This window comes from Neophocaena asiaeorientalis, unplaced genomic scaffold (genome assembly GCF_003031525.2).
Source record: "Neophocaena asiaeorientalis asiaeorientalis breed wild unplaced genomic scaffold, Neophocaena_asiaeorientalis_V1.1 scaffold120, whole genome shotgun sequence".
In the NCBI taxonomy this organism is placed as follows: domain Eukaryota; kingdom Metazoa; phylum Chordata; class Mammalia; order Artiodactyla; family Phocoenidae; genus Neophocaena; species Neophocaena asiaeorientalis.
This window is the reverse complement of record NW_020185322.1, coordinates 1740644-1767788: the sequence shown is the minus strand read 5'-3', so window position 1 is coordinate 1767788 and position 27145 is coordinate 1740644. Positions and strand designations below refer to the sequence as shown.

The following is a 27145-nucleotide window of genomic DNA, read 5'->3' as shown; positions in this document are numbered from 1 at the left end:
AGTTTCCAAAGTCACAGTGAAATCACAGAGGGCAAATATTTTCCCAAAACAACAACATCGCAACTACTTTACCTGCTGGAGATCCCCTCCCGGCAAAGGCGGGCTTGGAATGTCTGTGACGAGCGGAGAAGAGGGAAGAAGACTTCAGCAAAAACCGTGCATTGGAGGCTGAGAACCTCACGTCAGGGACACACTTGGGAGGTGTGCAAACTGGACCCACGAAGACCCCGAGTTCTTCCCACAGCCAAGCAGCCTCCTCAACCCACACTTCCTGCGAAAAGTGCTAACAGGCCTTCGGAGAATGTGCCATTACCACCCCCATCTGTCACTTTTTAACAGACCTGATTGGCAAGCGCTTGTAACAACTGACATCTGTTCTCGCTCACTGAAATGCAGATTTATGGTAATTGCTCCGAACAATAAGACAGAATTACCTCAGGTGAACATTAAATTAAATTTTCATGCTCTTCTCCTTATAAATATTTTTTTTTTAATCTTAAGTTTCAAGTAGGCATAATGTGTATCTGTTTGGTACATAATTTCGTCGTTTGGAGAAGGGTTTTCTTTTCCCGAGTAATGAGTGAAAAGTTGAAGCCCTGTATTCCCCCAATTTTTTTTTTTTTTTTCTTTAGCCCCCTCCATCTCGGCACACTGTCGGATTTCCTAAAACTCGTCTAAGTGTTTTGCATTTCTCGTCCCCCAGATTGTTGCCCCTGGTTTGACGGGTGCCCATCCGAGCAGCATGCTTTGTGAGGTTAAATGGGGGTGGTTTTCTTCTCAGAGAAGAGCTATTTGCCTAACCAGAATCAGCGTCACACACCCACACACACCCCACGCCTCCCGTCCGGTGCCCTTTCAGGATCCTCGTGTGGGAGGAGCCGTGATGAGATGGGCTGGTGGGTGGAAAAGTAGAGGCGCTGTGGAAGGAACGGAGGAGGACGACAGGACAGGGTGTGCTCACAACAGAAACAGACGGAGAAACAACCAGAAATGTGAATTCAAAGTCAGCAGAGGCAGACACCCCCTTTCAGACAGCCTGGGGGGCCCAGGACTGGCCGGGCCCTGGTGGGTAACTCTGCCCGTCCAGGGGCTGAGTCTGCAGCAGCTGGAGGTCTGGAGAGACGGTGTTGTGGGTACCCGGAGAGCCTGGTACAGTTGAGGAGGTAGCGGATGAAGCTCGGGGTGTGTCCCCACGAAGCTTCCAAGCCGCTTTCCCAACGTGGGACAGACGCCTTTCCCAGCAGCAGCGTGGCCCCCAAGCCCCTTCCCTAAATGGGAGGGGAGGGGAGATGTCCACACTACAGGTGAGGAGCCTCTGGCTCTGGGAACATCCGGGGCGGGAAGAGACAAAGCATCCGTCACGGAGGACGTGCGCTGCTGTCGGTGAAGAGTCCAGAGATTCTGCCCCACGAAAGTTGCCCAGGCTCTCACGGAACCCCAGATGCACCCCTGTGATGTGCCGATGTTAGCAGTGCTTAGAAGGCCCGGGAGTAGTGCAGGGGTGTCCTCCCTGGGACGGTTTCTTTCTGGGGGGATGGAATAGAGAATGGGCCTCGGGCCTCCACCTGGCCGGACAGAAGGACACCGTGCAGGGAACAGGTGCCTCTGTGGCCCCATGGCCCACGTCCAGGCGCCCCGAGACCCACGGGAGGTGGGCAGGTGCACCTGTCGAGTCCCCAGGTGCGTGCTGCCCCCCAGTTTCCTAGCTCCAGCCTTGGCATGGGACCTGCCCTGGTGTCAGCCACCAGCTTACATGTTCTTGGAGAATCTCTAGTTGGTTTTGTTTTCTTTCGTTGGCTTGACTCTGTATACATCTTGGTTCTGAGGGGGAGAAAGAGCCATCTTCTTTCATCCTTTTTCTGCATTCTCTGCGCCATCACTCCCGAGCTCTGATCTCTTCTCGATTCCTCTTGTCGCCACCACCAACCCCAGGCCTCTTTGTTCGATGGTTTTCTACCAGGACTCACATGCGTCACTTTTAGGCGATCTAGAGGCATTGGAAGTCCTCCAGCTTCTTAGGATCTGCTGCCAAAAAAGTGCATCCATCATACACATGCTTTTTCATAAAACTTCAGGGAGCTCAGAGACACCCCCCCCATATCTCATCAGGGGAGAGCTCCAGTGAAGAGCCCCTGAGTTAAGTGACAAGCAGGAGGGAAGCTGCCACGTGACCCGCTCAGCGTTCAGAAGAGGGTGCGGCCCACCGTTCCCCGAGGATGCGTGGGCCGGGGTCTGTAATGGCTCGATTCTGAGCATGGAGGGGAGAGGAAATGAGGGTAAGAAACTGAAGGGTTGATTGAGTTCAAGACAAGATCTAGCGCCTGGTTAGCTGGGTTCTCAGCTGCTGACGCAGATCACAGGTTCAGTTCCGGGCCCTCTGGGGCTCAGGTGCCCGGAAGCCAAGCAGGGGCACCATTGTACATGCATCCTTGCACCCTGGGCTCCTGCTGACCAGGACCCAGGCGTGCTCGCGCCAGGCCGCATCCCTCACCCACAGCCGCTCTCTGCTGAGATTTCATCAGAAGGAGCGAGGCCCTGATGGGCAAGTGTCCGGAGCTGGTGGACGTTTACATCCGATGTCCCGGCCCCTTTCCTGTGAAGCCCTGTGTGCGTCACCCCTTCCCTCCTCTCACTGCCTCCCCATGCCCCCCCACGCTTCCCAGGTGGGAACCAAGAGGGACAGAGGCACGGGCGTGGGGAGGCTCGGGGGGCAGAGCGGGGCCGAGAACCAGCCTCCTGTCCCCAGGCCTCTGACCTCCGTGTTCTCTGTGGCGCGTAGGACTGCGAGAGTGCCAACATCACGTGGGTTTGTTACAAATACTAACTAAGCCTGATTAGTGTGTCCGGCACGTGCTTTGTCTTTGGTGCCGTTATCCTCATGCCTGGGGGGTGATGCTGTTGTGACTGTTATCCAGCTGGTAAGAGTCTGCTCTGCCCTGGGAGTTGTTCTTTAGCTTCAAGTGTACGAAGCATTTACTCTCTTTACCCTCGAGGTCCGTTCAGTTTTACACCTACTTCACAGCCAAGAAATCCAAGAGGCAGACAGTTAATGGGCTCAAGGCCAGGGAGGCTGGCAGAGGGGAGGCCGAGCCCGATTGGAGCCCAGATGTCCTGGAGGCGGAGCCCGTGCTGCCTCCAGTAAACGGGGTCCTTGTCACTGTTGTCACCAGCAGGGAGAGCTGTGCCTTCCAGGCCCGAGGAACACAGGACAGGTCGAAGGGAGGAATGTCGGGTCTGGGAACAGGACTGCACCCAGAAAAGTGAGGAGGAGAGGAGGGGGGCCTCCCGGAGCCCGCACGGAGGGCCACGAAGGGACAGACTAGGAGGACGGCCCTGCCTCTTCAGCTCCACAGCCGCCCGGCGCTCCCCTGTCCTCTTCTCATCCCTGTCAGACCAGAGACGCAAGAGGGAGGGGATATGGGGATATATGTATATGTACAGCTGACTCACTTGGTTATAAGGCAGAAACTAACACACCATTGTAAAGCGATTATACCCCAATAAGATGTTAAAAATAAAAACCAAACACCAAAGACGCATGAGAATGAGCTTCTGGATCTAGGCCTGTTTCCAGAAATGGACTGGATTGTCCCCAGTCCCTGGTTCCCCTCCGTTCTGATCTCCAGCAGCCTCCTGGGGCGGGGAATGTCTTGTTCTCCCCACTTAATTCTGGGTGCGGGCCCCGGCTCTGGCCTGTCGCGGCCACGTGGTAACGGTTGGCTGGCTGGGCGGCACCTGTGGGTCCTCCTGCTGCTTCTCTCCATCTAACGCTCCCCCTCCCTCCCGTGCCCCCCCATTCCTTCAGATGCTGGGGTCACCACGGCCTCTCCTTCCCAGCTTCATCCCTGCTTCCTTTGGTCTGTTTTCTCCCCCTCAGTGCAGTGTGGTGGTTGGACAGAGTTGGCCCTGCCCGGTGTGGCACCCCAGAGCCCGGCCTTGGCAGCGGAGGCGGGGAGGGGCTGGGCGGGCAGCCCCTCAGGGGTGAGGGGTGGAAGGGGGCACACAGGGAGAGGACGGCGGGACAGAGAGCCCGAGTGTGGTCGGCGGGACTCCGGGACAGCACTGAGTGTCGTGGGTGAGATGAAGAAAACACACGGTCCTAATAAGTATTTGTAGAAGGGATTAATTAACGGTTGAGGGAAACAGTCAATATTTGAAGCTGTTGTAGATACTAAAGAACTAAGAACAGAGAAGAACCTTGTTTGGGTCTGTAGAGAGTGCTCTTTTTTTTTTTTCTTTTTTTTTATAAATTTATTTATTTTATTTTTGGCTGTGTTGGGTCTTCATTGCTGCGTGCAGGCTTTCTCTAGTTGCTGGTAGTGGGGGCTACTCTTCGTTGCGGTGCATGGGCTTCTCAGTGCGGTGGCTTCTCTCGTTGTGGAGCACGGGCTCTAGGCACGCAGGTTTCAGTAGTTGTGGCTCACGGGCTTTGTGGCTCCGCAGCATGTGGGATCTTCCCAGACCAGGGCTCGAACCCACGTCCCCTGCATTGGCAGGTGGATTCTTAACCACTGCCCCACCAGGGAAGTCCCACCACTGCTCTTTATAGCAGCGTGGGAACATTTCATGCTGTGTGTTGCCCGTTCATTCATCTTCCATGGATCCACAGTTCGGAACAGCGATGGGGGAGTTTACAGATAACATGCAGAAAGTGCGCGTTAGATACAGACTGTCAGTCACCCTCCGAGGGAACGTGCCTCAGCCTCTGGGGGCTCTGTGAGGCTCTGACCCAGATGAGTGGGCTGAGCTCCTTCCAGCCCCAGAATCGGGCCGTGGCTCCGCCAGGCAGGCCAGAGCAGGTGCCCTGGGGGACCCTCCGGCCCAGGCCGAGGAGGGTGCTCAGCTGATCATTACCCGTTGCCAGATGTGCAGACTTTAATGTCGGTGCTAAACCCTCCTCTCGTCTGCACAGCCGTCTGTTGGTGACGGTGTCTGGTCGACTGCGTTACGTCCTTAGCACATTAGAGGGGCCGTGGCAGCCAGGCCGGTCCGTGCTGGTGCACCGCACACACACACACACACACACACTCCCCCACACACACCCCCGCCCAGCAGCATCACCCCAGGCACGGCCCCTGGTCACGCCAGCGTGAGTGTGCTCAGCCGCTTTCCGGGGCCGCCCCCGGGGTAGGGGCGGGAGGGGGAGGGTCCGATGGGGTCTGCACTCAAGCCCTGTTCCCCCAGCTCCGTTTTCCTCAAGCAAACCTGAAAAATAGGCCCTGGGCTTTTACCACTCCCAAGGGCTCATCAGAACCACCGTGTCTGACCCCTGATCTGAGGGGAGGAGAGAGCTTTGTTCCCAGTGTCCCCTGCTCGATGGAGCGGGGCCACGTTCACAGGATGCCCCCAATGCTTTGTCCTGCTTCTCAGCATCCCCAGGAACTACGTGGGTTTGAGAAACGGGTGCTGGCTTTTACCGTAAGCTACAGGACTGGGTGCCTCCTGCAAGAAGGTAGAGTATCATTTTGAGCAAAATGAGAACCCGTTTTGCAGCATGGACTTGGGGAACTCTTTTCTGAGTAGAAATAAGTCCTGACTGAAGCAGCCAGGACGGAGGAGCAGGGTAGGTGAGCCTGGCAGCCAGGCTCTGAGCCAAGCTGAGACGGGGCACCACATGGTGGCCGGGAGCTTCGCAGCTGTGTTGCTAGAACATTGTCTTGCCCCTCCATCCACCGCCCCGTCCCCACCCGGCGCTGTTGTCAGACCACTGTCTCCGGTTATAGAGGTTATATTTGCTCAGCAGCCGTGTGTTGAGTACCCGGATTTGAGACATAAGAAGAAGGTAAAATTAAGCCGATGACTTAACTCCCATATCTTTCTGTGTAAAATTCCTCTGTATGAGGAGAGGACCATTGTTTCCTGCTTCTTGAATGTACGTGGGGGTAAAGGGAATCATGGAAGAAGACTTTGTGCAGAGAACCTGTGTATTGAGAAACAGAAGGAGGGGGAGAAAAGATACTAAAAGTGTACACGGCACAGGCTCCAGGCCCGAGCCCCCCAGGGCCTGCCAGCACCCCCGTGACGGATCAGCCCCAGACCTCTCAGCTGAGTTTCCTTTCTCTCTGCTATTCACTTCTTAATTTTCGTTAGCCCTCGATTCATTCTAGCTAAAAAGTAGATCCTCTTTCAGATACAAATACGTTTAAGATGCAGACACAAACATTTTACAAATAAAGATATAATGGCACTGCCACTTTTTTTCATTCTTTGATTCAGCAAATATTATTTGAGTTCCTGCCATGGACGTGATTTCAAGTTCACATTCAAAATAAACCTGGAGAGAGAAGTTCAGGGTCGATAATAAAATAGTAACAGCAACAATAGTTGCTAACATTTATTGGGGGCTTACATCATGCCAGTTATTATGCTGGGTAATTTTCATTCATCGAGTTATTTAATCTGCACAACCACCATGTGAGGGAAGGTACAGTAACTGTTACCACTGACTCAGGAAACAGAGAGGTTAAGAAATTTGTGCAGAGTCACACAGCTAATAGAGCCAGGAAACTGAATCAGTGCAGCTTCAGAGCAATAAAACATCATTTCTTCTGTAATACCTCATACGTGTACCTGTCGAGTTTAGGGATGGAGAGTTTCCCCTGAAACTCCAGCTGTCCGAGCCCGGATCTCACAGTTTCTGACAGCCACGAGGGGGAAGGCCCTGCCGTCCATGGTCCACGCAGAAACCCGTTGCCTATCTTTTAGGATGACCTGCGCCGCCTGGGAGGAGGCGTTAGGAAGAGGGTGCTGGGTTGGCACAGGCTGCGTGGTGACACACGAGTCCCCAGGGCAGCTGGGGCGAGTGTGCCATCCCGGAGCTCTCTGCCCGTGTCCCCTGCCCTCTCTTTTTGGAAACAGGTGAAGTGGGCCTATTGCTGACGTTGCCTCTCTCTTCCCCCACCCCGCAGGCATGAATGCTTTACAGTTACAGAACCTGGCGACGCTGGCGGCGGCTGCAGCCGCGGCCCAGACCTCAGCCACTACCACCAATGCAAATCCTCTCTCCACCACGAGCAGCGCCCTAGGAGCCCTCACCAGTCCCGGTAAGGGGTCATCCTGCCTCTGGGAGACGGGACACAGGGGTCAGTGCCAAGCGCAGGGTGGACGCGTTCAGACCGAGCCGGACACCAGGCTTAATTACCTCTTTAATTTCCTTTTCAGTTTGCCTGTTTTTAATTTATTTTTTTGTCGTTGAAGTATAGTTAATTTACAGTGTTAATGTCTGCTGTACAGCAAAGTGACTCAGTTATACACATACATGCATTCTTTTTTATATTCTTTTCCGTTATGGTTTATCCCAGGCTATTGAGTGTAGTTGCCTGTGCTGTCCAGTAGGAGGACCTTGTTGCTTATCCATTCTGTATATAATAGTTGGCATTTGCTAATCCCAAACTCCCAGTCCATTCCTCCCCAGCTCCCCCATTGGCAACCACAAGTCTGTTCTCTATAGCTGTGAGTCTGTTTCATAGATAGGTTCATTTGTGTCATATTTTAGATTCTACGTATAGGTGATATCATGCACATTTGTCTTTCTCTGTCTGACTTACTTCGCTTAGATAGATAATGTCTGGGTCCATCCATGTTGCTGCAAATGGCATTATTTCGTCCTTTTTGATGGCTGAGTAATATTCCATTGTATGTATGTGCCACATCTTCTTTATCCATTCCTCTGTTGATGGACATTTAGGTTGTTTCCATGTCTTGGCTATTGTAAATAGTGCTGCTGTGAACATAGGGGTGCACGTATCTTTTAAAGAAACAAAGTTTGAGCGTGTGTGTTTTTATCCTCCAAGGATAAAATGAGAAAAAAGGTTTTGCGAGGGAGTCTACCCTGGTATTGATTCTCACACATTCATTTTGTTTGAAAAATGTGCTGTCGCTTCAGTCCTCGTGAGGTTTCCCCAAGATGAGGAAGTCTCTCAGGAATGCTCTTTTCTCTTGTTTTTTTTTTGTTGTTGTTGTGTTTTTGGTTTTGGTTTAGCAATTTAAGAATTCTCTGTTAAATCTCAAAATCCCGAATCATCTTCGTCATGATATTTCACACCAGCTCCATCCTTTACATTTGATTTTCAACACCGTGGCCTAGAGGGGACCATCTTTGTTGTTCCTTTGTGGTCCCATTCTGGGCCGTGTCATTTAAAGTGTTTTCCCCGCCCCGCCCCCCCCACCTTAGAAATTCTGTTGCCTTATTCAAAGGCAGATGCCGTTTTCGTTTTCATAGGAGCCAGACCTAATGTGGTTGCTTAGACACTGGGATTTGTTTTTTAAGAAGCGTTTAGCTGGTTTGCCTTCCTCTCTGTGTTTTCTGGGCCTTGATGGATGATCTCACCTTCTCCTCTGGTACGTGGAGGAGTTGGCCTGAACAACGTACAAGCCCCCTCCTAACTGGAACCCCCAGGGCCCTCTATCGGCTGCTCCCAAAAGATGAGCTAACTGTCCAACACGCTTTTATGTCATAGTGTGGAGATTTCTTTCAGAAAAATGGAGAAGGAAAGCTACAGCACCTGGCGGACCAGCTTTGTTAAGGCTTCCAACTTCAGGGAGCAGTGAAGCCGCCACAGCCCTTGTTTTGTTTACAAAACATTGTGTTTCTAACACATTTCCTTCTGAGTACAGTTTTGAGGGAGAAACCTAAGAGATGTTTAGGAGAGGCTGGAAGTTGTATCCTCCACCTCATCTCAAAGCAACAGCACATGGGACGTTGCCTTCATTCTTGAAATGTCTTCAAAAACGTACCATGACTATATGTGGGCCTCATTTCGTGCAACAGATAATATTCCTGAGACATCAGCTTTGTCATTTTTTTCAAGAGATTAAGTTATAACTCTAATGCAAAACATAAACTGGTTATTTAAATCCTTTTTAAGACATACACATTTTTGACATGGTATATTCCCGCTTATGAAAATGATAGTGATTTTTTTCTTAAAAACAAATTAAATATTTGATCTCGCTAATGTATCTGTTTTAGAAATCAGCTTGAAAAATGTTTTAAATGAGAATTATCGTCTCCCTGTGAGGACTGTGAAAAGATGACATTAAACCAGCAAGACTCCGTACACCTGAAACTAACACAACATTGTAAATCAACTCTACTCCAATAAAAATTTAAAAACAGCACAGAGCATTGTACATGCATTTTATACATTTATACGTGGATCTTTAGTCAGCAGCTGGTATTTTTAACTATATTTTGTTCGGAGTGAAACAACTAAACATCCCTCAAAATCCGAATGCTTTTTTAATTGTTCATATGAAAAGGAAGAAGATTGGCTTTTTTTTTTTTTTTTTTAAAGAGAAAGCAATATTGACTTTATTTTGGCAAAAGTCAATGATTGTAATGTTTCCAACCTTGGCTTTCAGCCTTGACTCCCTTGCATTTAGAGTAATCAGCAGAAACTCACCACATGGTTGGTAACAAGGTGGAGAAAAAAGAAAACTCTTTTTCTGTGAAGACTTTTCCTTATATGGCGAGGAGCCAGGGTCCTCCGTTTGGCCCGTCAGCCCTTAAAGAGTTTACTATTTTAGTTAACACTGAAATTATTCTGCTGTTCCAGAAGTGACCATTCTCGTGATGGACATTTGGGTTAAGGGTATGTGGCCTGTTGTTTGCTTGGCAAGGTTCATTCGACTTTACGAAGATATATTCTTCCTTTGTGATATCTGGGCATATATATGTGCCCAGGACATTCCAGAGAATCAGAATTGATAACTCGAACGTCTTGTTCTTCTTTAAGAAGGCTCGTGGGTTTAGGAAGCCAAGTGCAAAAGTGTCTGCCAGCTGATCACTGTCGATATTATAATTGACAGTTAGTGCTCTGAGCGTCTGTATAGCCTTAGGTGCTGGCCTGGGTGCTGGGGACCCAGCAGTGAAAGGATATGTACACTCCCCGCCCCTGGGAGTCTCCCCGTCTGTTAGGGGAACTCGGACAATGCGCAGTCGTGTGTGCCAGGCAAGCGCTGTGAGCAGAGAGACCGGGCAGGATGAGACGGAGAGAGTGCAAAGGGTTGAAGAAGCCTTGCCGCCTCTGGAAAGGTGGCGTTTGAGCAGAAACCTGAGGAAAGTGAAGGAAGCACGTAGATAATCCAGAGAAAGGGTGTCCAGGCAGAGGACAGAGCAAGTACCGGCTGTGAGGCAGGAAAAGGCCTGGCACGATCACAGCCTCACGTGGAAGGCGTGGTGCTGAGCAGGGGCGGAGGGAGAGGTGAGAGGTGAAGGGTGAGGGGTAAGAGAGAAGGTCCATGTACATGGATCCATTCCATCCAGTATGGTCAGGAGCACAAATACTTAGTGACCTTCTTAAAATGCAGGGTACTCAAAAGCCTAAGAAGATAGCCAGAGTATTTAAGGAACTTGAAACATATCTGACCATTTTCAGCTTCTTCCTGAGACCTGAATGAAAGGGAAAATGTGTCCTGAGATGCATTTTCTTTCTTCCCACCTCAGCCAAGCGTCCTTCCCTCTGCTCTTAACGTGGTGTCCGGCCCTTCCGGAAATTCTGCCAACAGAGGTGTCAGGGAGAGTGGTTTTTCTCTTCTCTGTTGAGGAATGCTTTGCATAAGAGCTGAAAGTATTTGATTAGAATGCTAAAGTGTAGCAGCAGAAACGATTTAAATCTACGTTTCAATTATTTTTCTTAAGTGTAACTAAAAAAAATCTGGCATTTAAGTGCAAGTAAATTATTTGTCTAATTTCCACCAGGGACTCTTTCAAAGTCACAGGAAAGGTGGTTAGTAAGAATTCATGACTCTCCACTTCATCAGAGCAATTTCCCAGGAAATAAAAGGGAAAGAAAGCTGGTCCCAAGGCCAATATGATTTTTTATTTTCTAAATAATGAAAAACAGGGCTTCCAGTTGAACCGTGAACCAGTCCGTTCAAACTGTAAAGTGAATCAAAGCTTCAGCCCACCCTCCTGCACAGGCCTTGTTTTTACGCTGTTTTTAAAGATAGATGTCTCTTATGCTTCAGACAAATCCATCTAGAAAGTAAAGGGACAACTCAGTCCTCAAAACTATTAATTTTTTTAATAATTGTAAATTTATCATTTCTGTTTTGCATACCCAGGAACAAGCTCCCTACAGCATCATTATAAATGATTTTAAACGGTCTCTGCTTTAAGACATTAAAAAATTAAGCATTAATTTAAAAAAAAATCCCCTTCAGCAATAAATAGGTTTCTTTGTCTCCTGGCTTTGAAATAAACATTAAAATCATCTCAGTCATTTTGGTGATGAAATGATTCAACCTTTGAGAACATTTCTCAAAGAAAGCAGAGTTAAAAATTAAAACATAAAAAAAGAAAAATCATCTCAGTTGCCCATGGTTAGAATAAGTGTTTCTTCCAGTTATCAGATGGTAGGGAATAAAGTTAGAAATTAAATCATGAAAAAATAAAAACCAGGTAAATGCATGTTATATGCCTTTAATGAGTTTCTCTGAGGTCTTTTGAAGCCTAATTTAATCGTGTTTCTTGTCTTTCATTTTGATATGATAATTTTTCCTTTGTTTACTTCAGTCTCCTATTTAGTTAATTCGTGGGTCATTTCTTCTTACCCGATTTTCAACCTGTTTTTGAGGCATGAATCTCGATATTGGTATAAAGAGGTAAATTGTCTGTAAGGCATGTGGCTAGGTCTTAAAGAGAGATAACATCTGTCTTCTACCCAGCTTGTAGATTTGTTGCCTTTGCCTGGTAATTTTGAGAACTTGCGCCAAGAGGGTTATCATTACCACACGCGAACATTTCTCTGGCATTTCCTGTCTGAAACATACTGTTGTATTCATGTACCACATTATTCCACTGACCTTCTGTTTTCTTTCTTTTTTTTTTATAAAAGGATGTTTTAAAATTCTCAAAATGCTTCTGTAAGTGCACTCAGTCAAGTGAACACTTCAGGATAATAGATAATTTCTGTCGACAGTGGAAGGCATTTTAAAATGCTAGGGAGCATTTTTCCATTCCTACCATTGGCTTTTCACATAGTTTTCACTCTGAAGTCTAGGCAGTATTTTTTCCCATCTTCAAGACACGGCCCGCCTCCTTGCAGGCTGTGAAGCTTCCTGTGGACTCTTTGAGGGGAACAGAGACTGGGGGTGTTTCCGTGGGATTCAGACCTTTCCCGGGCTCCTCACATAAGGAGGGCCAGCAAGTGGGCCCCTCCAGTGTCACCCACCGCTATCACCAGGCTGGCTGAGCTTTGGGGACCCGGAAGTTATCCTCCGAGTCATCCCAGAGCCCTTCAGTGTTACGAGAGGTTGTGTCCCCCCACTAAGTGTCTCTGCACGTGTGTCACACAAGAACTCGCATCATGGGAAGAGATGGATTCACAGGCAGACCTAGCCCACATTCTGGAGCCTTCTGCTAGGCAGGGCAAGTCCATGAAAATGAGTTGGGCCTGCACTGCCCTGTCCAAGCCGTCACATGCGGGGGCAGTAGTATCACGCTGGAGTCTGATGGGGCCAGGAGAGAGGCACAGACAGAGGGCGCTGGGGGAGGCCATCTCCCCAGGCTGCCGAGTGATGCCACGACCTCGGGGAGTCTGAAGCCAACCTTCTTCCAGAAACCTGTTGTTCCCACCGCCTCTCATCCCCGTTGAGACACCCTCCGCCTCTCACTGACCCAGGCTCAAGCCGGTGAAGTGACCTTTGCAGCCAGCCTCTGGTTCACTGTCATCCCATCAGTCACCGTGTCCAGTCGGTTCTCTCTCTGAAACATCTTTTTTCCTCTCCCATTGACTCCCCCCCGGGTGAAGCTCCTTTTGTCCCATTAGTGCCGCCACCAGCTCCATCTTACACACTGTTAACAAAGCCAACATCTCGGTTCAGACACTTTCACGCGGTTCACTGTGGTCTCAGCTAGAGCAGGACAAACTCCTTAGCATGGCCTTCAGGGAGCTCCCTGACCTGCCTCCATCCTTTCTCCCCAGAACTGCCGCGGCCCCCCAGCCCCCAGCAGTCTACCCTCCAGCAACATTGGGATTCTTCCTCCCCAAAACACACTGTCGGCCTTCTTGCCTTTGTTAAACCTACTGGCTGCTCTGCCTTGAATATCTTCTCTCCAATTTCCTCCTGTGAAAACCTCCTACATCACTCCTTTATTACAGTGTCAATGGTTGGGAAGATTCATGAGTAGGTCCAAAATCGGTGTTTTTAACGCACATTATAAAAAGTATAGTTTATACTGCTTTCCATAGATTAAGCAGCAGTTAAAAAAAAAAAAAAGGTTTCTAGTAATTAATAAAAATTGCTTTTAGTAGTCTCATACTTCTCTCTTAAGAATCAGTGCAAATGTCATCTCCACCATGAAGCCTTCCGGAAAGAATTAATTGCTTCCACAATGTATTTCTAATATAAATACGTACCTCATTCTAAACCTGGGTCACATGCAGGCTCCTTGGTAAGGAGCTGTATTAGAAGCTCCCTGAGGGCGGATTGGAGGGAAAGAGGAACCGTTGAGCGGGGAAGCAATGGTCCATCAGTGCCTCAAGTCTGCCCTCCTGTACTGTCAAAGGACGTTCCTTCTTCTAAAACACTTATTTCCTTCGCAGGCTGGTTGTTGGGGCACTTGTCTCTCTACCTTCTAGATAGTAAGTCCTGTAAAGCAGGCACGGTTTCTTTACTCGTAACCCCTCTTGCATTTGGAACAGTGTGTCATGCATACTTCAAGTGTTACTTCAGTTGAACAGCAAGTAGAAATGCTCAAAGAGAAAGGTTTGAAAGCCGCGTGTTCCGTCTAGCTCAGCGCACACGTCCCTAAGGACCCTGAGTCTGTCGTGGTGACGTGTGGCGTAGTCCGCGCCCCTGCCAGGTGGATGTTCAGGTCTGACAGGTTTCTGAAGAATGAAGCAATACCAGTGCACATTAGAACAAGGTCATAGAAAGCAGGGTTTTTATTCCAATAATTTTACGAAGATTGGCTTTCAAAACATTCTGATGTCGTGATATAGAATAAGTAAGAGTCTCAGGTCAGATAAAGGGATTTCACTTGAAAAGAACCATCTCCTCTGATGTGGGCTTTTGAAAGACCACCCTCAAACGCGCTCTTAATTCCGTGTGCTTCGCCAACCGCCCTCAGGTGGGCCTCCACAGGGTCCATGAAGCAGGGTCCCATTTAACTTTGGGGGTATTTTTTTCCTGTGCTGCTCTTCAGCGTGTTATTAATTCAGGGATCCATTCTTCATTTGGAAATTACCTGGGTCTCTTACCTGCCCACATTTCCCCTTAGGCCTGTCTTTCCTCATTGCTTATTATCAAGCAAGTGAATCTCAGGCAGTCGAGTTTTCCCCTTCGTTAGCTACACATTAAAGTGTCGTCATCAAGCAGAAAGCAAGTTGTTTTTTAAAATCAGCTCTTTACTTGCGGGGTTGAATCCGTCAAACAGCCTTACATCCTCATTGCTACAGAAAGAGAATGGACATTCCATTTTTTGCTTGTTTTTTGTAGGTTTCATCCTTTTGTACTTTTTTTTTTCTAGAAGGTTTCCACATGTTAACTTGTTCTCGACATTATGGGGCTCGCTTTATTTTCAGCATTGCTAATGGGATTGAACATTATGTAAAATGTTCCATAAATAAAATGTCACTAGAGTGACTATAATTTCCTGATATATTCTTTTCATTCAGTCAAGAAATATGTATTGAGCATCTACTATGTACCTGGAACGACTCCAGGCATTTGAAACACCAGTGGATGAAGCTGACCAAACCCCTGCCCTCATGTCGTTTATATTTTAGCATTAGCTTTTTAAAAGACGTATTGACTAAATTCCCACTGTGGTAAAAGGATTTGGTTATTAGTCTTTAAATACAAACGATTGCTTCTACACCCTTTAAAAAAAAACTTTTCATGACCAACTTTTTTGTATACCTTAAGCTGAAATTTTGTGAATTAGACCAAGGTGGGGAAAGGAGAGATCTTTCTCTACTTTCTCCCTCTTCTGTAACCGGTACCATTTTTCTATACACTTAATGCAACGAAGAGCTCTGAGAATAGTATTCACCGTTAGATTAGATTTGCTAAGTGGCAAAACCAGAAAAAAGAGGAAGGTGTCCTTGGCACTTCTGCTCCGTGCTTCTCAACAGAGGCATTTCATGAAAAGCAAATATTTCAGAAGTCCTTAGGCCTTTAACACATAATCACTGGGAGTGGTCCATCTTTCCAGTAAATGCTTCTCTCTTTGGCATTCATCATTCTGCTTCTAGGGTTTAAAAAAGAAAACATGCAAAACCTCCCAACTGGAGTTTTGACGGCCCCTGCATATGCCGGGCGTTTTGATGTGGAATTACCTTTAAATTTCCCTTACCGTCAAGGAAATGAGAAGTCTGTTGGTCCAAATAGCAGAACCGCAGCTCTTTGTCTCATTCATTCGTTTCCTGAGCTGCCAGAGTCATCTCAGCGCCTGCCATCAGAACAGCTTCGCACGGTGGCCGGGCTGCCCTGCGCAGTCGATGAGATGCCCCTGCCATGGCGCAGTCTCTTAATAGTCCTGAGCTAATTTAAAGCTTAACTAAAGCTGCCCCGCCGAGTGGGTGACGATAACGTATGGTCCTCCCCTTTGCCGCAGAGCTTGGATTTCTGCAAGCTTGGCCCCGGGGGTGGACTCATCCCATCCTTCATTCGTAGGGCTGTCAGTCACTCAGGACTTCGGTCCTGCTTTGTTCGGGGTGCACTTTTTCAATATTTTTAGATAGGGGCTCTCGTTCTCCACGTGTTTGCTTCAGTGGCTCTGGAGGCTGTGCTGTGTCCGTGATTCAGTGTAAACGTTGCCCTGCACAGCCTCCTGTATCGTGTGCAGGTCCACGTCATGGCCCCTTGTGAGGTGTGTGTGAGCTCAGAGGCGTGTCTTCTCTACAACGCAGCCAGTCGGTGAGACTCCCCCGCCTCCCAAATTATCTATGTTGCTGTCTGATATAACCATGTTATCATTGCTGGCACTAGTAAAAGCATGTATGGAGTGCTTAATTGTGTTTTACATTAGATGGAAAAAGCAACAAAACTTGACTCTAGTCACAACTTCCCAGAGGCTTATAATCTAAGGTCCACGCTTTAAGACTTAAAAGCGGCAGAATATAAATGCTTCATTGGTATGTGGCTTAATCCCTTAAACTAGATGCAGTGGTCACATGCAAAAAAAAAATGAGCAAAATGCCCCAACCTGGACTCTTCTGGTTGAAGAGCAGGAATCAGATAAGGCACAAGGTGTCAGTGACAGCAGAGATTCTGTCTTGAGGAAATGAGGGTAACTTTTAACGGGAGAGTTGCCGTTGGAGCCAAAATTATAAGACAGATAGGATTTGGGGAGGTAGAAATGGGAGATTTATCAGATGTGTCAAGCGTGAGAAAACACAGAAAAAGCATTCAGTCAGCAAATGGAAATGCATCTCACTTTTCACCAGCAGGAGATGGATGGGAAATAGGAACCAGGGAGGGAGGGCCCTGAAAGCCGTGGCTGAGGAGCTAGAACTTCCTCTTGCAGGCAGTGAAGAGCCATGTAAGGACTTTGAGCGCAAGAGTGTCAGTGGTGGCACTTGGGTACCAATTGGATGTGAGCGAGACAAAGGGAAGGAGTTGAAGACGGAAGTGTATTGAGCCTGGGGACCAGTAGGACAGCGCTTTCATTAGTAGAGAGAGGGCAGCCGGGAGCGGGAAAAGTTTATAGTGGAAGGTGGTTTGGTTTTATACACGTTGAGCTGAGGCACATGCTAACTGGCCTTTCATTTAAATACATCCCCAAAGCAGATGGGTTCCCTGATCCTCGACCTTGCCCTGGATCAGCTGCAGAGGCGGGGAGGTGGGAAGATGTCAGCCAGGTGGGGCCTGGGTGGGATCATTGAGCTAGAATCACCAAACACAGCAGAGCAGGGGCCTGGGGGGTGAAGCCTTGGCTGAGGACCATGTTTGGGGACAGTCGGGAGGAGCCAGGTGGTGGGAAGGGAGCTCCAGGGAAACCTGGTATCCGGGGAACCAAGCAGGAAGGAGATGAAGGTGAGTGCAGAGAAGAGGCATTTGAGTTGCGCCACTGGGCAGGCAGTTCACCCCCAAGTGGCCAATCACTGCAGCGGTGGCAGGGATGTCATGGTTCCGGAGGCCGTGAGAGGAGGGTGGATGTGAGCCTGGAGGCGGGGATTATGTATTGACATATGACACTTTCATGAAATGTAGTGGTTTCTTTTACAAAGTCTAGCAGGGTCAATAGGAGGAAAAATTTTAAGATGGAGAAACGTAAACATCCTTCTAGATGCAGGAGGAGGCGGAACAGGGCAGGAAAGGAAGAGGCCAGCGAGAGGTGAAAACTGATGGACTGAAGGGGATGGAGGTTGGACGGATGGAATCAAACCCTCTTCTAAGCCTCTTATCTGGCGCCTGGAGTAGCGTGTGTGAGGATCTGTCCTGCGTGTCCCCAGCCCCAGGGCAGCAGCCCCCATGCCTGCCTTCCCAGCTGTCCCAGGATTAGGTTATGCACTAATGTACGGGACAGGGCACAAAGCCGTAAAAATGTTCAGTAAGTGGATGGTGTAGCCTTAAAAGAGGGAATGCCTTTGCTACTGAGACATGAACAGGAGGAGGTCAGGATTGGGGAGGCTGTACAGGATTTGAGACAGAAAGGTATTCACATCATGCATAAGTCAAGAATTTAAGTGTCTAGGGCTAGAAACCGAAAAAAGTTCATGCCCTGGGCAGAGGTTTAAAAACCAGTTAATCTGAAGAATGTGATAGAGGAATTAGTTTCATTTTCTTTCTAAAGTGTGTGGACATCTTGACCAAGAGCTGAAGGACTGTGATCTAGAGCAAGTCATTTCATCTTTCTTTGTTTAGTTTTCTCCATTGTGAAATGGAATTGTCCACTTTTACCTTTATTGAACTATTGAGGGAATATGTATATATAATGCATGCTATTGCTTTTTTATATATATATTTATTTTATTTTTGGCTTTTTTTTTTTTTTTTTTTTTAAAACATTAAAGTATCATCTGAGAAAGATGATTATTTGGGAGTGACACTAAATTCTGCTCCTCTGGACAATAAGAAACTAGGTTTAAACTGGAATAAGATCCAGTGATATTTTTTCTCTGAACCTTTGCCTTCAGAAAACAAATATCTCCCCGCCCTTCCTAAAAATATTAGAATATAAATGCAGGAAGTAGACCCTTTCCTTACTTCTTTCTGCTTTGGGGCTTAGCTAAAGAAGATGGCAGTGAACTTCAAATTTGACTTGATGTTATAGAACCAACACACCTGCTTATCAAAGACAAAATGCTCTATTGGGTTAAATAAAGCACGATAACCATGGTCGGACCCGTTTCCTCGTAGCTGTCACCACTGAGAGTGAAGCCCTCGGAGAGTGGTTTGTTTTTATTTCAGGCAATATACTTAGTGTGTACTGCTCTGCAGTCGGTCATTTGCAAAGGAAACCACCCAAGTAGCTGAAGTGCAGCTCATTAGCATCTCAGACCTTGAACTCTGCCAGGTGACCTCTTGCCAACCTTGGGGTCCTGTTATCGAAAGGAAGATCTGCCCCCTTTCTGGCACAGACCAGGATCCAGCAGGTATTCATTAACCTCCCAGTGACATGGCACTTGCTTTCCACAGAAATCCGTGTTCCTCACTTTTTCTCTCCAGAGTCCAGAGCTTGGTCAAATCATCCCATTTCATAATCACAAGGAATCTTCAAGATCATCTATCCAGGTGCCTCACTCATGATCCAGATGAGGAAACAGAAGCCCGCAGGGTTAAATGATGTGCCCAAGGGACCACAGGTTGTTAGCCACAGCTGAGGGGGCCACCACTTCTGCCACCCCAGGAAATATTCAAAAGCAGGAGCTCCTGAGGACCTGGAATTGTATTTCTTAGTTTCTTCATCCTTATAAGGAAATCACCACGATTTTTCAATTTGTGTCCACTACCATCTATTTTAAAAACAGCAAATATCAGGGCCCGGCTATGGGGAGGCGTGTACTTTTATTTTGGTAATTCATAAGCAAAATATCATTAGAACCAAGTTTCCCTTTCCTTTGCTCTATTCCTGTTTGATCCATACAGGCTGAGTTGATATCAATATAAAGCGACTGGTTCAAGCTCATGCCCCCAAATTACACCTTCATTCTTGTGTCCCTCTTCATGGGACTGGGGAGGGTACTGAAGATAGGCAAGGTGAGGAGGTACCTAGGTTGTTGACAACTAATGAAGTAGATTCTTTCTTAGAAACATCACCCAGTGACGGCTCCAACGAGCACTTGTTAAGTGACAATTAAAGTGAAGAAAACAGTGAGACTGCAGTAGGTGTTAAGAGGTTGATGCTGCCCACATCCGTTTCCATACCACTTTCTCACCTCCAAAAACATTTACTGTCATAGAATAATGCTCAAAAAGGACTCAGAGCCCAACAAGGGACTTTCTTCCTCTGGTCCTTCAGACTCAGAGTGTTCTTCTGGCCCATCTAGAGAACCAGTAATGACTTGTCTGGCCCAGCGTCACGCACACCAAGTTGTTGACCGGTCTCCTGGTGAGTTGGAAGTAGGTTAGTGAAGGAAGAAAGTGACGCAGGTGTTTATGGGGTCACGGACGTGCCCGTTACAGATCGTCAGGTAGTGAGATCAGAACACCTTGGAAGCTTTCAACGCCATTTTCTAACCCAAACAGCCACCTCCCGCCCTGTCATCCCTCCTCTCCTCACCCCTCCCCGCCCCCCCAAAAAAAACCTTTTAGGGAATAAATTTAAAATAAGAGGTGTGGTTATTATGGGATAATTAGAGCCCTTAGAAGAGGAGACACTGTTGTTTGGCGAATCCCCACGAGTGCCTGTCACCGCTTCATGACTCTGCCCCCTTCTGAGCATCCAAGCTTGTGTGACGCAGGGCGGTGACCGCAGGCTCTGCCGTCCTGAGCGTGTCTGGTCGAGGCAGGCAGTTTTCTCTGCAATTCTTTTATTTATTTCCTGAACTACAAAGCCACTGTGCTTACACCGTCTCATTGGTCTGTGGAAAGTGTTTTGTGGATGCACTAAAGGCAGATTCTTGGCGTCCTCTATTAATGCTGTCTCGTTGTAGCTTTTTAAAAATCTTGCAGTCCAGGAAAAGTGGGGAGGGGGTTAATAGGAGGAAATTGAGGCACTGGGTTCCTAGAAAGCGTAGTCCTTTCAGGGGCAGACATATCCGAGACAGGACCTGCCAGTGCACCGATAAAAGAACGGAGGGAAAGATCACCTTTGCGTAGGGAGGTTGACAGAGGCGTGGTCCGTGTCAGAGGTTGATCGTCCCCAACGACCTCCTTTCTACTTTTCTCGGTGGATCTGGAATCTGGAAAAAGAGGAAGAGCCAGGACGTCCCTGGCGGTCCAGCAGTTAGGACTCCGTGCCTCCCTGCAGGGGGCGCGGGTTCAATCCCTGGTCGGGGAGCTAAGATCCCGCAAGGCACGCGGCTACACAACAAAGGAGGAAGAGCCACGTTCCCTACATTCAGCAGTCAGCCTCCCCCCAAACTGCCGGCCATCCCACCTCGTGCAAAGAATGAGAAGGAAGCCGGTATTTCCTCCGTGTCCCTGATCACAGTTCGAGGAGAGGGAGGATGAGGTCTCTGCCTCTCCGGGGGCCAGGCCAGCGTGGAGCCTCGCGGACCTCAGAGGGGCCTCTGGTTCCTTCTGTGGCAGCCACGCAAGGGGAACGAAGGGCATCTCTGCTCCTGTGCCGGTGATGAGGCAGCAGCTGGCTTGGCCAGTTCTGTTTGTAATGGCATCCCCACCCTTCCTCCAGTGTTAAAGGAACAGTTAATGAGAGCCCTTCACCCCGCTCCGGGCTCACCTGGCTGTGGGGGGCCCTCTGGGCGGCCACAGCATCGGCGGGTGGATGCCCTCCCTCCAGCTCATGGAGGCCTGTGCGGGGCCTCGTCCTGGGAGCGGCCAGACACGGAGTCCGGCGCACCTGCCGCGGCCGCGGTGGACTTTCCACCCCTTCCTTCACTCAGCAAGTCCCTGTGTGGCGCCTACGATGTGTCATTCCCTCTCGTAGGTTCTAGGAAATAAGACCAGTGAACTCCTGCCCTGTAACCAGGGGGACTTCTTTATATGCAAGATAGAACCAGAACTTTTTACTCTTCCATAGTTTTTTACCCCTTGTTCCTACCTCCCAGCATCTGTTCCCCTGTCTTATCACAAACCCAACTTCACCTCCGCTTAGCCTCTCACCTTCTCACACCCCAAACTAAATTCTGCACCCAGCCTGGAGGGAATCTGGTGATGCTACGTGCAGACACCCCTGAGATCAGTGGGTCCCAATCTTTAACGAGCAGAAGACGCGCCAAGAGGGTGTGTTAATTCACAGTCCTGAGCCTCACAACCGGCAGGTCTCAGGGAACGTCCAGCTGACCGCGATGCAGGAGACCCTTGGCTATACCTTCTTCCCATCCAGTGTGTGTGCTTCCTGCGCCATCTGAGGGCATCATGGTCCCTGCCTCCAGAGACAGGATGGTTCTGACGCAGTGGCCCGCGGAGCAGCCCAGCAGCCCTGGGCCGCAGGTCAGAGGGAGTATCCACCACGCAAGGCTGGCCTTTCCCCTGGTGATCGTTTCCGCCACGATCCGGCCATTTGGGATTTGAGTTGCGTGCCTCTCCGATCAGAAGAGAAGGTAGAAACCTGTGATGTCTGCAGCTCGATGGGGTTGTGTTTGTGTGGGTCCCTTTGGTCTGCAGCCTCCAAACAGACCTGGGGTCTCAGGCCCTTCAGTGATGCTGTGGGAAAAGGGGCTGGTCCCCTTCACTGAGGGTCGAGTCCTGCCTTCTCGGAGTCCTCGTTTGCCCCGCCGGGAGATGCTGCCGGTGTGTGTTCAGTCCTAGGGGGAAAAGTAAGAGCTTTTCAGACCTTCGTTTATTGGACTCGGAGGCCACCAAGCCTAGCCGTGGGGTCTGCCGAAACCCCCGATACGTGACCATGCGGCAGCCTCTGCTTTCCTGTTCCCACAAACGGGGAAGCTGGGCCCGCTGTGCAAGCCATTTCTTCCCCACCCTGACTCTGACCCTCTTGGCCACCACCGACCGGCCCCCACTTGGGTCTCTGGAGCTACAACGACTCTCTCTGTATCAAGACCTCACACTGTTTCTTCCCTTAGCCTTCTCCTCTCCAGGCTAAGTTTTACCTTTCTGTCACCTGTTTGTCTCTCAGCTTGGCTTTCAGGCCAGCTCACCCTCTTCCGGACCCTCCCAAAGCTGTACCCCCAGATGGAGTCTCCTGAGGACCAGCCTGATGATGAAGGCTGGAGAACCGGTCATTAGCTGTGCAGTCGCCTCCCCAGGGGAGAAGATGTTGAATCTTCAGGTGTTGCAAATTGATGTGAAAAGAATGTAATCCCTCCTTGTGAGAACAAAATCCTCCTAGAGGCCACTGACTCCCCTTGGCTCCCGGCCCCTTCCATCTTCGGAGCTGCTATGTCTTTGTGCTGCTGTCTCTCTGGTTCTCCTTCCAGCCCCCGATAAGAACCCTTGTGTTTACATGGGGCCCACGCAGATAATCCAGGAACATCTGCCCATCTCAAGGTCAGCCGAATCACAACTTTTAATTCCTCTGGGTCATGTAACCTGATATGTTCACAGGTTCCTGAAATTAGGACATGGACCTCTTTAGGGCGACAGTAAATTCTGCCTACCTTAGAGAAGAAGAGTAGTGATTCTTACCTCCCTCTCTAAACATTGCCCTGGAGACCTAAGTAAAACTTAGTTTACCTACCCAGTCATGCAGAAGTTAGAACAAAGAGAGAAGAGAGAGCGGGAAGGCTTTCCTCAGGCACCCGCTGGTGTCTCGTATTTCAATTCAGGGGCCCCGACTCTGGCCCGGGGGACATCAGGGCCTCCAGAGTCTGTGCAGGCAGATGAGTCACCCTTGTCCCCAGAAGGGAAATCAAGGCCGCTGGGGGCTGCGAGAAGCAGAGACCAGGGGACTGTTTCCTGGGAAGTGAAGCAAAGGTCCTTTCTCTCTGGAAAGCTGAGAAAAGGAGAATAAGCTTTTATCTCTGGCACAAATAAATATAAAAAGAAAACAAATGGATCATCTTTTTTAAATTCAGGTGAGATTAGGCTTGCTTGTTATACTGGTTTAAGAAAGTTTTCCAAACAGCCCTTCTCGCACAGCTGTGTGTGTCTTGCTGTTTGGCCCCCTGATTGGCCACACAGCTGGAGAGGGTCCCGTCCTGTACCTCCGCACCGTGTGTACCACACACACACCTCTGCTGCCTCCTCCTCTTCCCCAGCCAGTGCGTGCGTTTCCTGGGCGGACCAACCGGAAATGAGAGAGTATGTGTGAAGGACTTACTGATATAAGAGAAACAAATTCTTGGGCTGAGGGTATGAGTGAGTCCAGTTCTCAGCTCTGTGCTGAACAGAAGTTCTTCTGGGGGCTCTTCTAGCACTGTTGCCTCCTTCCCTTCCTTCCTTCTCCTTCCTTCCTTCCTGCCTTAACCCGTGTCCCCTGCACTGGCAGGCGGATTCTTAACCACTGCGCCACCAGGGAAGCCCCTCCTCCTGCAGTTTTTTCATCGAAAGGCACAGAACTGCATTTCCATGTGAGGTCATAGACGCATGGCTCTGGTGTGTTGCTCGGCCATTTCCCTTCCTGGCTGGCTAGCTGCTCAGAACCTCTTTGGGCTACTCGGTGGTCTTGAGCTGGTGGTGCAGCAGGCGTGAAGCGTGGCGTGTGACAGGGTCTGTCCTCGCTGCCCGGGAGCTCAGGTGGCTCAGCTCCCCACCCGCCTTCCTCTCGGCTTTGTTGTGCGACCTCTCCTTTGCATGGGGCAGCCTCCGACTGAAGGAGGTGCTGTGGGCAAAGCTGAGCCAATATTTATTTACCAGTGTTCCTTTGGCGTCTTGTAAACAGTTTAACTGAGAAAGCGAAGGATACAGTTCTCAGTGGAGACGGAAGGGAATTTAGGGTGGGCAGAATGCAGTTACCCAAGGCAGCGTCCTGCCGCTCTGCCAGCACGGAAATAGGAAGATACGCGTGTTGCTGGTATTTAATGTGTCTCTGTCTTCTGTGTCTAGGGGCTTTTCTCGATCGTGTGTCTCTTGAATATTTGGTTTTGAGGCATTTGATTGAGATTGGCTATATGACAAATTTGAGTTTTCCTTTTGCTTTAAACAGATTGTTTGCTAGAACTCAGAAGGTTCTTAAAGGCAGCTAGATACACAGTCGAGATATCTTTTCCAATTTAGACTCAAACCGGGCTGAATTTTCATTGTATTGTCCAAAGCACTGGAGCACGTGGAGTCTTCTCATTTTAAGGCAAGTTACTTAGTTCAGTTAATCTCGTGTTCGATTCCTCTCCCTCCTATTTTTCACCCTCTCCCCATCAGTCTACTGGGACCATCCAAGAACAGCACAAGAGGTCAGAAAACTACAGTGCATTCTAGCCACTCTTCCTGGGTTTTAAATAAATAGAAAAGCAAGATATAAAGAGCCCTCTCACTTGCATATTGTTTTTTTTTTTTGGAGTATAGTTGATTTACAGTGTTGTTAGTTTCAGGTGTACAGCAAAGTGATTCAGTGATACATATACATGTATCCATTCTTTTTCAGATTCTTTTCTCATATAGGTTACTACAGAATATCGAGTAGAGTTGCCTGTGCTATGCAGTAGGTCCTTACCGATTATCTATTTTATGTATAGTAGTGTGTATATGTTAGTCCCAAACTCCTAATTTATCTCCCTTGCCCCACTATCCCCTTTGGTAACCATAAGTTTGTTTTCTATGTCTGTGAGTCTGTTTCTGTTTTGTAAGTAAGTTCACTTGTATCATGTTTTCAGATTCCACATACAAGTGGTATCATGATGTTTGTCTTTCTCTGTGTGACTGACTTCACTTAGTAGGATCATCTCTAGGTTCACCCGTGTTGCTGCAAATGGCATCATTTTGTTCTTTTTTATGGCTGAGTAATATTCCGTTATATCTGTGTACCGCCTCTTCTTCATCCGTTCATCTGTCAATGGACATTTAGGTTGCTTTCCTGTCTTGGCTGTTGTAAATAGTGCTGCAAAGCACTCAGTCTTAACTGTAGCCCCGCTTTGCCTCCAGTTTTCTGTTTTGAAAAGAGAACAGTGAAATCGTGACTGTGTGTTGTTTACAGCCGTAGCCTCATTTTCCAGCACCTGCCAGGCCAAGCTAATACACTTCATCTGTTCTTCCTCAGGATGCCCATGCTAACCTTCGTGATCCCTCTCCTGCCACCTCCGTTTAGATACAGGGCGACCCCCGCCAAGGGGTGGTGCAGAGGATGAGAGACTCATGAGGTCTGTGCGGTAAATGAGCCTGAAAAGTTCACGTTACGGAGACTGAGGCGATAAGGCCCCGTCATAGGTGTCGGGTCTCCAGCAGCTATGAGGAATACCCCACATCAGCATGGTGACACGTCACGTGAGGCTTCTAGGGACGTGGTGGTGTCCCTACTGATAAGCGACCTTCTCCAGATTAGCGACCTGAGGGCGCGGGTACCCACCCTTCTCCATCGTTGCTGCGAATGGCACCCGGGCCTGGGGGCCTTTCTGATGATAACAGTAGCTTGTACGTGTTTCTCAGATGAGTGCCAGAGGGCATCCTGACCCAGGTACTCAGTTCACTCCCCTCCATGCCTCCCCCCAGGTTGCTTCACGTTCACTTCCTGTGCTGCTGGAGGAATATGTCATCTCCTCATCCTGGTCCTTTCCGTTCCCTTCCCTTTTCTTCGATCTGAATGAAGAGTCTGAGGGAGGTAAAGAAAAACAGAGCCCTGAATAAAACAAGGGTTTTCTGCCGGTCACCGCACACTGGCCCTGGAATTCTTTCATGAGCTACCAAAGACACAGATTTTTATGAAAGTGTATTAAGGTCCTTTGCAGTGCAAGCAGTTGACCCAGTTTTCTTTCTCTCTAAAATGATTGTCAAGTCTCTGCTGTCTCATTCTAGTCTAGCCAGTCCAGCTCTGCGGTTGCTGTTTGCCTGGTATATACTTTTCCACCCTTTTACTTTCAACCTGTTTGTGGCTTTGAATCTAAAACGTGTCTCCTGTAGACAGTGTAGACAGATCTGGTTTCCTTTCATTCTTTGAACATATTTATAATGGCTGCTATGATGTCTTTGTCTGCTGAGAACAGTGTCTGGGCTGTCTCAAACTGTTTCTGTTGCCTGCTTTCTTCCCTGTGTGGATCACACTTTCTCATTTCTTTGCACATCTCATAATTTGTGAACAACTAGACATTTTATTCTGGACACTGATCCTCCCTACTCTCCCCCACCAAACCCAGCTGCTTCTTGTTTGCTCATTTGCTTAGTGACTTAGCAAGTGAAGTTTATTCCCCTACGATATGCTTCTGATGGCACTCCTTAGAGAACACAGCCCAGGCTGTGAGTGACATTCTTATATTTCCTTTTTCAAATGGCATAATTCTTCCAAATAGCTCTCTTTGAATGCCTTTCTGCCGGATGGCCTGTTCAGTTTCTGGCTGGTCTGTTTCTATTGCTATCCCACCCAGCCTCCATTAATTTCTAGTTGTTTAATCTGTTATTTTTGACCCTGGGCATAAACGGCCACCACAGTCTGACTCTGTTGAAGTCAGGCCCCTCCATAGGGAAAGTCTTCAAGGCCATTCCTTGAAGCTTGCTGTGACCCCGGGAACACTCTTCCTATCTGTTTGTCTGGTTTTCTCTGTTAAACTTCTGGATGGCCCACCACCAAAATATCTATTGTTTTCCATGGCGCCTTAGGCTTGAACTTCCCCGCACTGTGTTCCAAATAAATTCATTCCTCTTAGGGAAAGTTATGGAGCTCTCTGTTCTTGTGATCTCTCTCTCTGTCTCTGTCTCTCTGTCTCTCTCTGTCTCTCTCTCTCTCTGTCTCTCTCTCTCTGTCTCTCTCTCTCTCTCTCTCTCTCTCTCGGCAGACCCTCTTTTCTCTGTGGGCAGACCCTCTTTTCCACTGCCCGGGAGCTGAGGGCAGGGACAGCAACCTGCTTTGCTTCAGGCAACCCCTGGCCTACAAGAGGGGTGATGCAGCAGGGCAGTAGCACCTGCTCATCTCAGCTTGCTTCTCTGGGCGTAGAACCTCCGCCCAGAAGCAAGATGGGATGAGGGTAATTGGGCCCAGTATTCTCCGAGTGCTGTGCCTGGGGTTGAGCTTCCACCCTCTGAGTAC

The 27145-nt window shown here is 48.7% G+C and overlaps 1 protein-coding gene across 1 annotated transcript in view; it reads left to right on the top strand.

Moving 5' to 3' along the window:
* The window catches only part of CELF2 (CUGBP Elav-like family member 2), a 301941-nt gene that overhangs the window by 249652 nt on the left and 25144 nt on the right, over window positions 1–27145 (top strand). Inside the window, 1 exon segment of the mRNA XM_024734179.1 lies at window positions 6909–7043. Within this exon segment, the coding sequence (XP_024589947.1) occupies window positions 6909–7043 (135 nt within the window).